Raw genomic sequence first — 14,718 nt, 5'->3', positions numbered from 1 at the left:
TTATGGTGCCTTTAAGAGTAACTTTCAGCACTTCAGTAAGCTTTTGAAAAAGACTCATTTCTTGGCAAAGGATGGAGCCTGCCCTGTGTCTGGGAAGGGCACACTCGGGGGTCTCAGAGGGCTTTTTGAGGGCAGAGGAGTTGGGTTTTTTGAACGTGCAACAAGTGTTCCCACTGAGCTGGGAAAGAACCAAATTAGCCTGTGCTGCTTCGAACGTATTTACCCACAAGTGCCCAGTGAAGTCACACAGATCAGGGCTCAGCAGTCATTGCTTTGCCAGCCCATCTGCTGCTACAGGCAGCACTGTGGAGCCATCCTGCCCTCTCAAACACGCCCCAGAGCCCCCAGCTATGCAGCACATTATCCTCTGCAAACCACCACTTGTGCAGATGTTCTCACAACATCCTTCTGTGATTACCAGCAGGTTTGATTTAAACCACTAGCGATCAACACAGACACTCCTGGTGCTGGAAATCACCAGAGCAGAGCACATTAAGGTGCTCTGAGCCTGAGCAGAGGAGGAGGGGAGGCACTGTGAAGAGCCCAGCGGGGTAGGATGTTTTCCTAACCGCAGCCATCGGGGCTCCTGTTTTTGTAGTGAAATGTGCAGGTTTTAATCACCACATAATAAACCAGAAATGAAGTGTGCAGCCACACTCTGCTGCAGAGCCATGACACTTTTTTTTTCACAATCCCTTAATTACCTCAGGAGCCTGAAGGGTTTTGCTGCACACTCAGGTGCTGCTGGAACCCCAGCGCTGCTTACGGTGACTCAACCTTTCCAGCACCGATACAAGAGGTACAAACAAGACACAGAAGCCCTGGTTGCAAAAGAATGACATGTCAAACACTGGTTAGAAGTACCCCTCCCACAGCTCTCCTGCCTCATGCATCACAGAGCAGGATCCTCACTTCAGCAACAGTTTGTGACCTGAACACCAAGCACAGGGTGAGCAGAGGCCTGAGGAGGGATGCCCCAGGGAAGAGGGGTTGGAGTGTTTTGTCTGAAGCCACATTCCTTCCCTTAGCACATCTGTCAGGGCTTTGGGACAAACTACACTACCTTATTTCATGGAGTGACAGAATGGTGGGGGCTGGAAGGGCCCTGCAGAGCTGCTCCAGCCCCAGTCCCTGCTAAAGGGACACAGGAATGTGTCCAGGTGGGGTTGGAAACCTCCTGAGGAGCCTCCACACCCTCCCTGGGCAGCCTGGGCCAGGGCTCCCTCCCCTCAGCACCAAAGGACTTTCTCCTTGTGTTTAAGTGGAACATTTTGTGTTCCAGCCTGTGCCCATCACCCCTTGTCCTGGCACTGGGCACTGCAGAACAAAGCCTGGCCCCATCCTCCTGACACCCACCCTTTAGGTACTTTGTGTTGCTGAGATCCCCCTGAGCTCAGGCTTCTCTCCTCCAGGCTGAGCAGCCCCAGGTCCCACAGTCTTTCCTCCTCACACACACGTTCCATCCCCTCAGCATTTACTGTTCACAAGTCACTCATCTCCTTGTCCTTGCTTAAAGGAAAAAGTCACTCTATGAAGGCATCCCTTGTACATCATTCCCTTGCTTCTTCCCCTTTCTGCTGTTGGTACACCCGGCGTGTAACTCCACAGGGCGATGCCCTTCAGCAGGGACACCCTCAGGACACGCCGTCTGCCCACTCCACGTGTGACTTTGCCTCATTTTTAAATGCTCTTTTTTCCCTCAGGTTTTGTAGCCACAAAACCAAAGTCGAGCCCGTTTTCAGGGCTTGTTCTGCCCGCAGCCATCGTGCTCAGCCTGTGAAGCAGCCTGTGGTGTCCTTGGTATGGGATGAAGTCTGTGTTAGGAGCCCCCGAGAATCACGGGGCAGCATTTTGAAATGCGACAGAGGAAAACAAACGAACGAAGAGTCCTAAAGCTTGTCTTTATTGCAGTGCTCGGTGAGCAAGCCGCCTGCGCGGCCCAGCGGACGCCGGCCCGGGCGCAGCTCCCTGTGCCCTCAGGGCAGCCATTTTCCCTCCGCGTCGCCGAGCCGCTCCCAGCTCGCCTCCGTCCCGCCCCCGGCTCTCCCTCCCGCCCGGGGGGCCGGCAGCGGCCTTTCCCGCACACGGCTCGTTCCGCGCCGGAGCCGTGGCTGCAGCCCGGGCCCCGCGGCGGGGAGCGATCGGCGCCGCACGGACGCCACGGCCACAGCCGCCCCCCCCCGCCGCCATGGCGGCTGCACACGGCCCCGCCGCGCTGCATTGTGGGACACGCCCCGCGCCTTGGCGCCAAGCGCCGCCGCGGAGCATTGTGGGATACACCTCCCCACCAGCCGGGCCTTCTTGGCGCGGACGCCGCACCGGACGTGACGTCACGCGGCCTGTCGCCGTGAAAACCGCGGCCGGGGGATACGCGCCCCTCCGTCAGCGCGGGCACCGCGCGCTTCCCGGGGGAGAACCGGCGCCGCTGCACCCTCGCGCTCCGGGAACGCGCCACCAGCACGGCTTCAGCCGCGGAGGCGGTGCCGCCGCCGGGCAATAAAGGAGGAACTACTTTCCTCCCGTTGCCGCGCATGCGCAGTACCGGGGCGGGAGGGCGCGGCGGAAGACGCGGGCTCCGCCTTGCTCGCCGCCAGCGCGGGCGGTGCTGCGTCCCGGGGTGAGATCGCTGCGCGCAGTAGGAGCGCGAGGGGAGCCGCCGTCGCCATTTTGAAGCGGTCGTTGGGGGAGGCGGCGTGTGCTCCCGTGTGTGCCCGGCCCGGCCCCGCGCCCGCTCCCACACCCGCTCTCTGCGCTCCGGCCCTCCACCGCCGCAGCCATTGCCGACCTTGCCATGTCCGGAGGGGGCGTGATCCGCGGCCCAGCCGGCAACAACGACTGCCGCATCTACGTGGGGAACCTGCCCCCCGACATTCGCACCAAGGACATCGAGGACGTCTTCTACAAGTACGGGGCCATCCGCGACATCGACCTCAAGAACCGCCGCGGGGGTCCGCCCTTCGCTTTCGTCGAGTTTGAAGACCCCAGGTAAGACCCTTTTCCCCCCCCGTCCGCACGCCACGCCGTCCCCGCTCGGGCGCTCCCCTGAGAGAGGGGCCCGGGCCCCGCCGCGGCCATGTTGCGTCCCTCTCTGCCACCCGGCCCCGGGCGCAGGCGGCCGCCTCGCCCCGCTCCTGCGGCATCGTTTCCCTCGGGCCGCTCTTAACGGGCCCCCGCGCCGTTGCGGGTGCAGGGCCCCGGGGAGGGGGCGGCGCGGGGTGGGGCGGGCGGGAAGCGGGAACAAAGGCGGGAGGGCGGCGCGTAGGCGCAGCGAGGGGCGGGCGGCCGGCCGCACTCAACGCCCCGTCCCGGCCCGCAGGGACGCGGAGGATGCCGTCTACGGGCGGGACGGATACGATTACGATGGGTATCGCCTCCGCGTGGAGTTCCCTCGGAGCGGCCGGGGCACCGGCAGAGGCGGCGGCGGCGGAGGAGGCGGAGGAGCCCCCCGGGGCAGGTACGGCCCCCCGTCCCGGCGCTCGGAATACAGAGTGATCGTCTCGGGTGAGTCATTCCTCTATTTGCGTTTATCCCTCAGTGCCCCCCTGAGGTCCCTCAGGCCAGCGGCGGTGCAGCTCTGGGGTTGTGCCTCGAAGCACGTCCCTTCCCGCAGCCTGGCTCTGAGCGACGTCTGTGCGTGCTGCGGGCTGAACCTGTAACTGAGAAGTGAGGACACAACCCGGTTTTAAAGCGGTGCCTGTGTTTTCCTCTCCCAGGGCTGCCTCCGAGTGGGAGTTGGCAGGATTTAAAGGATCACATGCGTGAGGCAGGTGATGTATGTTATGCTGATGTTTTCCGAGATGGCACTGGTGTCGTGGAGTTTGTGAGGAAGGAAGACATGACCTACGCTGTGCGAAAGCTGGATAACACTAAGTTTAGATCTCACGAGGTAGGTTTCACACTTACTTTTCTTTGGCCAGAATTGGATACAAAGGGCTTAACAGTAGGACGTGAAGGTAAGGAACATGTGGCGGTCACTGTCTGTAAACCAAAGGGCAGCTAAGTAACGCCTGTGGTCGGTTTGTCAGGAGATAGAGATGTTAAAGCTTTGCTGTAGTACTAGAGCGCTGTCTGCAGTGTGTCAGCATGCCTGAAAAGATGGCCCTCAAGCCTAGACTTTTCAATCGAAAGTTCTGTCTATTCAATAGGGGGAAACTGCCTACATCCGAGTTAAAGTTGATGGCCCAAGAAGCCCAAGCTATGGAAGATCTCGGTCACGCAGCCGTAGTCGTAGCAGGAGCCGTAGTCGAAGCAACAGCAGAAGCCGCAGTTATTCCCCAAGAAGAAGCAGAGGATCTCCACGCTACTCTCCCCGCCACAGCAGATCCCGATCTCGTACATAAACCACCACTAGCTCTGATCTTTTTGTAGAAGCCCATGTTGTACACAGTTTTCCTTTACTTAGTACAGTCTCTTTATTATTTTTTTTTAAACCCCAACTGTTTTACTGGGATTGGCTGAAGTGTTGAATTGCATTCTTGTGTAAAACCCCTAGTGAGTATTTGCTCCTTACCATCAACCTTCCCCCTCCTGTCTTTGGTAAATTGTACTCGGTGATGTCAGTCAGGGTCGTTTCCGCCTCAGTTCCAGTTCGCTGCCGCCATTTCCTCGCCCCGTGGTATTGCTGTGTACCTGTCTCAGTGTTGAGCTGTGGTTTATGCCAGCTGGGGTTGTTGGGATGTTTGTGGCTAACTTGTCTCTTCTGGGGGAATCTTATGTTTTATCTTGCCTTTTCGTGTGTCTTTCTGTAGACATATCTGAAGAGATGGATTAAGAATGCTTTGGATTAAAGGATTGTGGAGCACATGTCAATCATTTTAGGATTGTCAAAAGGAGGATTGAGGAGGATCAGATCAATAATGGAGGCAATGGTATGACTCCAAGTGCTATTGTCACAGATGAACTTGGCAGTATTGACCTTATACTGAGACAGCTTTAACGGAGTACCTGCACGACGGGTCACTTGAGGCACGTCCCAGCTACCCAGCTGCAATTGCTCCACTCTTTAAAAGTGCTGTTTCGGGGAGCAATTGTGGGCTAAAGACTGGCTTTTGTAATTCTCCATCCCACTCTAGTTTGTAAAGGCTGGATCCGGGTCCGGGGGGGCGGGGAGCATTGGTTTACTGTCCTGCAGGACAAGTGGTGATGTTCTCTAGTACTCCTACGCTTGTAGACCCAGGGTATGGTTAAACCAGAGTATAATATCAATACTGCTACACTCTGCATGTCCTCTGTGTGACTGATACAGCCTTGCTATTGCATTGTTATTAAAGTACCAGAATGAAAGCAAAAAACCAAACCAAAACTAGAGAAAAAAAGCTCAGTTGGGAATAATTGGCCAAGTCTCAGCCCTGCCCCCTCAGACTAACGAGCAGTTGACTCCCTGATGTCTGTGGCAGCTCTGGGGCGGTCGTTGTGTTCCAGCCGGGCTGGAGCTGGCGCTGCAGTAGGTGGGTAGCCGGTAGCCGTAAGCCTTTCCAGCCTCAGCAGCGTTTTTTGGCGAGCACAGGCCTGTAGCTCGGCGCCCCACGAGCCAGGAGTGTGTTGGCGCTTTCAGTTGTAAATATGAGACTGTTTCCTCCCGTAGCAATTGCCATTTGTAACCGTATCTGAGCGTCGCCATTCGCAAGTTTGTTTTGGGGAATTGATAGTTATTAATGTGCATCTGTGTTAATTGATGGCAAACATAACTCATCATTCCCCAGAATCCTATTTTTTCATTGCAGCATCTAACTTTTTGCCTCCTCTTTTTTGGTTTTGCTGGTTATGAAGGTTTGGATTGGAGAGGGCTCACTGGATCCCAATCCTTGGAGCTGGATCATTGGATTCAAATCATAATGTGGATAGGATAGGGAGGCTGAATGGCAAGGATTCATGGAGCGGGATCAGATTACCAGGAACATAGGAGTGGATTCCTGCCCCAACCAAACCGCACTCGTGTGGAGTTTTTTACTCATCTCAATTGGCTATTCCAAAGATTGTGGTTTTTTTCCGTTTCCTATTTTTGACGAGTGGAGCCCTTAAGAGATGCACCATGGAGTTGTTCATTCTGTGGTAAAAGGAGCAAAGCGAGGACCCGCAGAGGTACGCTGGAGCAATCTCCTTGGAAGGATTCAGCACCAGTAGATGGTAAACCTGAAAGGGGAAAAAGGGGGGGTTGTTTAAAAAAAGTCATTTCTCTAAATTTAAAGCCAAACTTTGGAGTTAAAGATGATCATCAGCAGGTTTCCAATTGGCTCTGGCCTGTTTGGTTTTTTTTTTTTTCTTTGACAAATAAAATTTTTAACAAAAGAGCTGTGGGTGTGTCATTGGGTGCAGGGCTGGGACAGCCCCCTGCTGCCAGCACCGGCCCTGGGGTGTCACTGGCCAGGGGGCTGAGCCCTGCAGGGCTGGGACAGCCCCCTGCTGCCAGCACCGGCCCTGGGGTGTCACTGGCCAGGGGGCTGAGCCCTGCAGGGGCTGCTGGGCACAGGGAGAGCTCACTTGTTACACCAGCCCTGGGTTGACTGATGGAGTGATGCAGCTGCTGTTGGAGCATCGTTGACTTGTGAGGAGTTTATGCAGAAGGGTGGGTCTGTTGGCACAGCACAGTTGCCACTTTGAGGACTTGAGGAGCACGTGGTGCTGGGGTTTGTGTTTAAGGAGGTGTGTTGAGGTTGGTAGCCAGGGCTACAGGGGTGGCTGCTGGGAGAAGTCGCTCCTAGAAGCTTCTATATCCAGCAGAGCCAAGGCCAGCTGGCTCCAGGATGGACCTGCTGTGGGCCCAGCCCAGGGCTCGTGCTGCTGAGGTGATGAGTTAAGAGGAAAGGAAACAGTGCAATTGCAGCTGAACAGTGAGAGCATGAGAGCACCAGGTGTGAGGAAGCAGAGCAGGATCCCCTACAGCCTTGGAGGCCACAGCAGAGCAGAGATCCACCAGCATCCTCCACTCCACCACTCCTCCCTGTGACTGCAAATGCAGTGGTTTCCTCCTGCTTGGGAAATGAGTGGAGCTGTGGTGAAGCTCTTGCCCTCGTTTTGGGGAGAGTGGTTAAGTCTCAGCACATTGCCCTGGGTGCCCTACTGCCAGCACCCACATTTGTACAGTGCTGTGGGACCCTGCAACAAAGCTGCTCACACTGTGCCCCTCTGGGGGGTTTCATGCCTCAAGGTTTTCCTTTGTCACTGTAAAATCTGTCTTTGTGCTGCCAGCAGCCAGATGTGCAGCTGAGGAGCAGGAGCAGCCCTGCACTGGGGCAGCCCAGGCTTTCCCCACAGGAATCTCAGAGCCCCAGCATGGTGGGGCTGGAAGGGCCCTGCAGAGCTGCTCCAGCCCAGCCCCTGCTGAGGCAGGTTCCCTCCATTAGGAAAATCATTTCAGATCTGATTTAGACACACACCTTTCATTTACATTCTTATTTATTGGGTGTTCCCTGGTGCCTCATGGTTTAATTCCTGGTTCTGATCCAGGGAACTGGAGCATCTCCCTGAGGAGGAAAGGCTGCACGCCCTGGGGCTGTTCAGCCTGGAGAGGAGAAGCCTGAGCTCAGGGGGATCTCATGATCCAACCTCACCTGGACATGTTCCTGTGCCCCCTGAGCCAGGGGAACCTGCCGTAGCTGGGGCTGGAGCAGCTCTGCTGGGCCCTTCCCAGCCCCAGCCTCTGGGATTCTCTGATGTGCAGTTGCTCAGTGCCTTAAGCTGCTGCTGATGTCCTCTGGCTGGAGCTTACAAACCGAGAAATGCAATTGCTGTGTGAGGAATGTGTCCCCAGGCCGTTGTGATGGCACTGGGAAGGGGAGGGGTCTGTGCTGGTGCCTCATTACAGGACGTCTCTGAGGTCATCAGCTTTGTCAGTGAGATGGTTTGGGGTGGTGGGAGCAGCTGCCACCACGGCTCAGGAGACCTGCACCACCTCTTCCCCTCCTCGGCGTCTTGGGCCGTGGCTGAGCTGCCCTGCTGTGAGTCCTGGCTCGCAGACACGGGCTGTGTGTGTCGCTGGCCGGGCTGCAGCTCCTGGGGAAGCTCCAGGCTGGGTGTGACTGAGCTGGGGGAGGCAGGTTCTGCTGTGGGCTCTGCCCACACTCCTGTGCTCAGGCTGCTGCTGGGAAGGTCATGTTTAGTATTTCCTCAACCAATGGGTTTGTTCAAGTGAATGTTTGCAAGGGTCAGTTGGTTCCAAAGCACAGGGGTAGGAACTGGAAGGTGGAAGTGCCTTTGTTACAGCAGAGGGGCAACTACTCTTCCCCCTCTCCTGAATGATTTGGTTTTCCACGGCAAGGGGCTTTCTCAGCTGTTGCCCCCCGGTGCTGCTGCGCCCAGACCCCGCAGCGCTGGAGCAGCTCAGGGGAATCCAGGATGCTCCTGCGCTTCCCAGGGTGCTGCTTTGTTGGTACAACTGAGGGCAATTGTGTCCCCGGGGCTGTGGCCCCTCTCTGCTGCCCGGGGCCGCCAGCTGCCTGCCTGCCATACTGCCGGCATTGTGCAGAGCCTGCGGGGAGGGAGGGAGGGAGGAAGCAAGCCTTAATTGCACATCCTACTGATAGCTCAGCACTTAACAACCCTGACAGTGGCACCCAAAGAGAACTGCTCAGAAAACTTGTGGTTTCTCCTTGAAACCACAGTTTGGAGGGGTTTTTGTGTCTTGTTTGGTTTGGTTTTTCTGAAGAGAAACTTCTGCTTTAGAACAGCAGCCTCATTCATTGATCTGCTGGGATGAGTGCTGGCTGCAGCTTTCTGACTCCTGATAACAGCAGACAGCTTGTGGCTACAGCAATGTTATCATCAGTTCTAGATGGGCCAAAAACAGCTTTGGTCAGAGCCCACTATGCTGGGGACAAACCACCCCTGGCTGCACCTGCCCGGGGGAGAGCAGCTGATCTTCAATTGCAATGGAAGCTTTTAGAAGGAATCAAGATTCCAGGGAGTTCCCCACATCACAAACGGGCCCTAAAATCCCCCCTGCCTGGGGAAAGGAGTGGGTCAGACTGCAGGGCCTGACAGAGCCAGCTGCACTGCCTGCTGCTCGCTGCATCAGAGCCTGGCAGAGCCCTGGGGTGGGCACAGAGCCCATCAGAGCCTGGGATGGGCACAGAGCCCACCAGAGCCCCAGAAAGGCTGCAGCATTGCCTGGCTCCCAGTCCCAGGCTCAGGCCAGAGCTCATCCTCTCCCAGGCAGAGCTGCCTCTGTGTGTGTGCAACAGTTGTGGGGCTATTAACATAATCTTGTGCACTAATTTGTGCCATCATTAAGGAGCTGAGAAGGGCATTGTTCACATGAGTAATTACCTCTGCATTGTAGCAGCTCTGGCTCGTCCCTTAAGGGAGTTGGGTGTTTCTGGGAGCCAGCTGAGGATTCAGGGTGTGAAGCCCTCCCTAACACAGCCCTTTGCCTTGGTGGCCCTGTGACAGTTCCTGCCGAGCTCAGACCCCGTGGCTGGCTGCCTGGGAAGATGTGGCTCCTGCAGCAGGGCTGATGGGGGGAGTTTCGCTCCTGGGGGTGCTGAGAGGCTGCAGAAGCAGCTGCTTCCAGCAGAAGGGTTCAGGTGAGCAGGCGGCAGCGCGCTGCCCTCGGCGCGTTTCCCTCTGACAAGGGCCAGCTCTGTATGCTTCTAGTGAAAGTGCTTTAAACTCAAGGCACAGCTCTGGCTTGGGTTGGATTCTGCTGGCTTTGGCCACGCTGCCTCTCCATCCCCTCCCGTGGCTGCCTCTGAGGTGCCCGTTGGTGGGCTGGGAGGGCGCGGGCAGCAGCTGGCCCTGACGTTCCTTTGAGCCGGAGCTGCCCACTCCCAGCTCTCACCGAAGATCAGAACCGTGGTGCAGAGTTGGGTCCTCGGCTGGTGGGAGCCTCAGGCCGAGCATCCCGCTGCAGTGGGGCGGGGAGGAGCTGCAGCGGGGCCGCTTGGCCCGAGGCTGCTGCTGGTGCTGGATGCTCATCCCCGCAGCATCAGCTGAGCGATGCAGATGAATGCACAAACATCGATTGTTGTGGAGACAATTCGCAGCTGCCAAATGAGATTAAACAACACACAGGTTCCGGGGAGGGGGGGAAAATAGCAAAGAATAAAGGCGATGGGGCAGAGTGTTGGCAGAGCTTGTCCCCGGGGAGCGCGGCCGGCTCGCTGGGGATTAGTCCCCGCCGTCCCCGTTCCCTTCCCTGAAGGATTTCCAGGCTCTTGGCTGCTGTTAATCGCAGCAGCCCTGCAGGGAAGGAAATGCAGCATTAGCCGTGTTCTCCAGCTGTGGCTGGGGGGAGGGAGGCGGCCGCTCTCCGGGGCCGTGCCGTGTGTCAGTGACGGATCAGGGATTAGCGGGAGGATTTCCTCGCGGCTCTAATTCAGTGGCCGTGTTTTTCCCCAAATGCTCTGACCTTCTGTGCCCGCTGCCGTGCGCCCGGGGCAGCCGGGGCAGCCGGGCAGGGCAGCGGGGCAGGGGCGGCTGTTTCCCTGCAGCCCTCGGCCCCGCAGCAGTTATTACTAAACATGGTCAGTGTGGTTATGGGGAGGAGGCTGCTGCTGAGGAGCTGCCGCACGGGCTGCCCCGGCAGCTTCCCAAACCCATCTGCAGGCGCTTCTCTGGCCGCTCCAAGGCAAAGTGCCCAGGGCAGACGGGGAGCAGGGGGCAGCCAGCACATCTCTGGAGCATCCTTGTGGGAAGCAGAGCAGGCTGCGTGTGTGCACGTCACTGTGAATCACGTGTCGCTCTCACAGATGTGTGCGGCCCCGTGTTTGATGCTGAGCGTGGGCAACCCATGCTGCCTGGCATCAGCACCCCGGCACTGCGCACCCCTCGTGTGCTGGGGCATCCCCCACCTCTGCTCTGCTTTGGGGGCACGGGCAGTAACTTTGCCCAGGGCTGTGGTGGCAAGGGCAGGAGGCTGCTGCTGGTGCCCAGGGCCGGCGTGGCCAGCGGCGGGAGGACACCTCTGCTGCTCCCTGGCCACGTGGCAGCAGCCGCTTTGGGGGAAAAAAAGTTGTACTGGAGATAAGCAAAATAATAACAAAAGGCTGGTGGGTGCTGGCAGCGTGGGGCAGCTCTGCCGCTCAAGGTGCCAAGCGGAGATTAGCCCAGGCACAGCTGAAGACAAGGAGGTGGGAAGAGATAACGCCGCTCTCCCGGCACGCTGCCCGCCAGCGCAGGGCTAAACATAGCCACGCTCCTCAGGCACAGCCACTGGCTGCCGGCCCACGGGACACGCTGGCCAGAAGCACCCAGCATCTCCTGCACAGCCACGGCCTGGGCAGGGCTGAGGGGGCAGTGGAAGGGGAAGGGAGGCAGCTCCAGGTGCTGCCGTGTGCCTGGGGAAAGCAAATTCAGGCTGTGGGAAAGCGAGAGCCCGCCGGCAGCAGCATGGAGGGGAGAGGGGCTGGTGGTGGATTCACGGGGCTGCAGGGGGTGAGGGAATCCCAGGGAGGGATTCCCATAGCAGGGGGACAGCGGGTGCAGCAGCGAGGAGGGAGGAGCTCAGGAGAAGTGCAGCATTGCAGGGCCATCTGGCATGGGAATGCTTTCACCAGGGAATGCTTGAAGGCACAGGGCAGCCCTAACAGCTCCTGCCTCTCGGGGAGCCCTGGAACAGCGGGTGTGTGGTGGGAGCTGACACCAGCTCTGTACAGACCAGGAGGTTCCCCCGGTGCCAGGACAGTGTGTGGCCCTTGAGCACCACAGCTCCACCACCATGGCATCACACCAGCTTTTGCAGCTCCCTTCCCAACCTCTTCTCAGTCCTGCTGCAGTGACACACACCTCGAAGTTTGGGTGCTAAAAACATGAAAAGAGAGCGGAGCAGCGTTCAGCCATCCCTGCTGAGCCCTTCTAACCAGGCTCCTTCCCTTTGAGTAGCATCTTGCTGCTTCTCCATTGATTGTGGCAGTGCCTTTCTGCAGTGATTCAGCCGGGCTGGCTGGTAATTTCCTGCATCCTATTTTCCTCTTTTGAAAAGCAGTGTGATCCTTCAGATGTGCTAATTATGAGAAGGTGACAGCACTCTCCACAGCAGCAGCAGCAGCAGCGCTGCTCCCACCAAACCCTGGGGCAAGCATGCGTGGTGGCCCTGGCATGGTGCAGCACCGATGCCACCACTGCCCGAGGGCATGGGAAGGAGGGAGGGAGGGATGGCGGCAGGCTGATGTGTAGTGGAGATAGAGACTGCAGGCAGCTGTCTGGTGAGAGCTTTTCCTTTCCCTTTGCCTGGGAAACGGGTTGTCTGCCCCAACAGCACCTTCCAGCCGGGCTTTGCTGCAGGGCAGGGACACGCTGAGCCTGGGCAGGGGGATGAGGTGGGATCTGCTGTGGGGGACACCAGCTGTTCACGTGTGGAGGTTGTGGATGGGATGGCTGTGCTGCAGGTGCCTTGGCAGCCAGCACATCTCTGCTCCTGCTGCCCGCTGATGGATATGACTGTCTCTTTTTAGCTTCCCTGGTCATTCTGAGAGGGAAATCAAGGCTGTAAAGGGAGAAACCAGAGAAGACACAAAGTTGGGCAGCAGCTGAAGGGAAACTGCCTGCGGGGAGCACGTTCTCTGTAACGCTGCTGCTTATTTACACAGCCCCACGGAGCTGGGAAATTCAAAGCCAGCCACGTCACGCGGGGAGCAGAGCACGAACAGAAACGGGCTCCTCTACAGCTGAAATATTTCACAACGTCCTCTGTTCTTAGCGGTGCAAACACACGTTTGCTGAGCGAAATCAGAGCTCGGCGTGTCAGGAGGCGGGCAGGGGCTGGGGAAAGCACTTGGAAGGAGCCGGGTGAGGAGGGTGCAGGGTGCAGATAGGGCAGCCTCTCGCCCATCACAGCCGCTCCGTAGCCCTGGGAGACGTGCACACGGCAGAGAAGCAAAGTCTGAGTTCCTCTCTCACGTCCCACTGCAGCGCCTGACGCACGGGGGCTTTCTGCAAAGAAAACGGGATAAAAAGGGGCAGAGTTTAGATGGTCCTTCGGGTGTGCAGAGGAGAGCTGCATCCCCCTGCCTTCCCCAGCAGCCAGGGCAGCTGATGGCGCCTCTTAGTAACTGTGTCGCGGCTGAGCACGGTGCAAGAAGCGGCTCCTCTCCGAGCGAGCCGAGTGGCCCCGTGAAGTGGGTTTGGCAGATGCTGGCTGCGGGTCCAGCGTGGCAGAGAGGCGGGTGCTGGTGCTGATGCTGGTGCTGGTGCTGAGGCTGGTGCTGGTGCTGATGCTGGTGCTGATGCTGGTGCTGATGCTGGTGCTGATGCTGTCGCCAATCCCAGTGCCGCGACTGAGGGAGCTGGGAGGGATAAATTAAATAGCACAAGACTCGGAGCCACCTGTTACACGGCAGAGCTGTTGCATTAAGATGGAGAGTTTACAAATCTAACCTTTGTTTATTCTGCTTTGGGGCATATATAATGTAAATATGTGTTTTCAAACACTGTGGCTTTTTATATTTCCAGTTATAATTCTGGGTAAAGGGAATTTCGTCAGGTTTGGCACAGACTTGCCCTTTACACATCCAGCTCCTGTGAGCTCTTCTCTCCCCCCGGGGATTCTCTGCAGCGCCTCAGCTCCCCTCGCAGCTCCCGGCTCAGCCATGGCTGCCCGGCTCGGGATGCGTCAGGGCTGGGAGAGGGGCTGGGATCACAGAAAAAGCCTCTCCAGGGCCAGGAACAAACCTCCTCGGTTTTGATCTTGTATCCCCTCTTGGTTCTGCAGTTGTAAAAACAAGAAGAACGTGGAGTTGAGCCTCCTACGTGCTCACTGGGATTTCTTCGATGACTCAGTGATACGCTTGGGTAGTTTTCTTAGCCTTTAATTGAAGTGAGTGTGAGCCCTTCACAAAGGGAGCTCTCCCAAGTCTTCATTAATAGGCGTTAACAAAAATAACCCAGCGACTGGGAGAAAAATAACCGGGAGCAGCGGTGGTGGGGGGTGAGGGGGGTGAGGGGGGTGTGGGTGTCCTCTCCCCAGCCCCTGTGCTCTGTGCTGAGCACATCAGCAGCAGCGGGCAGGATGGGCCGGGTGGCCCCAGCAGTGCCAGCAGCACGTGCTGCAGGGCCCCAGCAAACCCCTTCCACTCCTTGTGTTTTTTGGCCGTACCTAATTCAGAGCTGCTGCAGAGCGAGGGGGATTCCCTGCAAGTCCTCAGCGCTGCCCATGCACAGAGCTCGGCCGTGGTGCAGATACAGGTGGTGAGAAACGAGCAGGCTCCAAACTCCCTGAGCCAGATGGACCCTGGGGGCTGCGGGTGTCCCTGGGGGGGTCGGGTCAGGCCAGGCAGCCAAGCCCCCGGGGACATATCCACAGAGTGTCCTCTGGGGGCGTAAGGACAAGAAATTGGGGTGGGCTTTTTTAAGTGCAAACAGGTTTTGACATAAGCACTCGACTCCCATGCCGGAGTTCCAAGGAAAGGAGCGAGCGGATGGCCCGAGAGGCACGAGGAGCCGCGAGCGCCGCCGAGCACAACGCGCACGGGTGTGCAACGCTCTTGGGAGGTGAAGAAAGGCCGAGGGAGGGCCAAGGACCTGCGCTGCAGCAGCCAGGTGACTCGCCTGCGATTGCACAAAGCGAGGGCCGAGCCCAGGCGGGCTCAGACCCCAGAGGAGTGCCCTGCTCAGCCCCTGCCGTGCCCCCTCCTGCAGCACCGGCGTCACGCCGCGCTGGGGCTCTGGGACCAGCCTCTGCGTTATCTGCAGCGGGAGACAAGAAAAACCACCCGTCTCTCTCATAAGGGAGGAAGTAGGATGGGAAACTCCATCGACATGAGCCATATTTAGCCCGGCTGGTGA

General features: G+C 58.0%; 1 protein-coding gene across 1 annotated transcript; it reads left to right on the top strand.

The window, feature by feature from the left end:
• Positions 1-2,515: 2,515 nt before the first annotated feature.
• On the top strand, positions 2,516-6,288 carry SRSF1 (serine and arginine rich splicing factor 1). The gene is made up of 5 exons (XM_062012434.1): positions 2,516-2,985; positions 3,317-3,501; positions 3,714-3,886; positions 4,146-4,868; positions 5,770-6,288. The coding sequence occupies exons 1-4, from the start codon at positions 2,792-2,794 to the stop codon at positions 4,338-4,340; spliced, it is 747 nt and encodes a 248-aa protein (XP_061868418.1). The 5' UTR covers positions 2,516-2,791; the 3' UTR covers positions 4,341-4,868; positions 5,770-6,288.
• The last annotated feature ends 8,430 nt before the right edge of the window (positions 6,289-14,718 follow it).

This window comes from Colius striatus, chromosome 20 (genome assembly GCF_028858725.1).
Source record: "Colius striatus isolate bColStr4 chromosome 20, bColStr4.1.hap1, whole genome shotgun sequence".
NCBI classification, from domain to species: domain Eukaryota; kingdom Metazoa; phylum Chordata; class Aves; order Coliiformes; family Coliidae; genus Colius; species Colius striatus.
The sequence above is the reverse complement of the archived record's forward strand: the minus strand, read 5'-3'. Positions and strand labels throughout refer to the sequence as shown.

Coding starts and splice junctions, on each gene's coding strand:
- SRSF1 (XM_062012434.1), top strand. CDS start 2,792: ATGTCCGGAGGGGGCGTGATCCGCGGCCCAGCCGGCAACAACGACTGC. Junction 2,986..3,316: donor GTCGAGTTTGAAGACCCCAG/GTAAGACCCTTT, acceptor CCCGGCCCGCAG/GGACGCGGAGGATGCCGTCT. Junction 3,502..3,713: donor ATACAGAGTGATCGTCTCGG/GTGAGTCATTCC, acceptor TTCCTCTCCCAG/GGCTGCCTCCGAGTGGGAGT.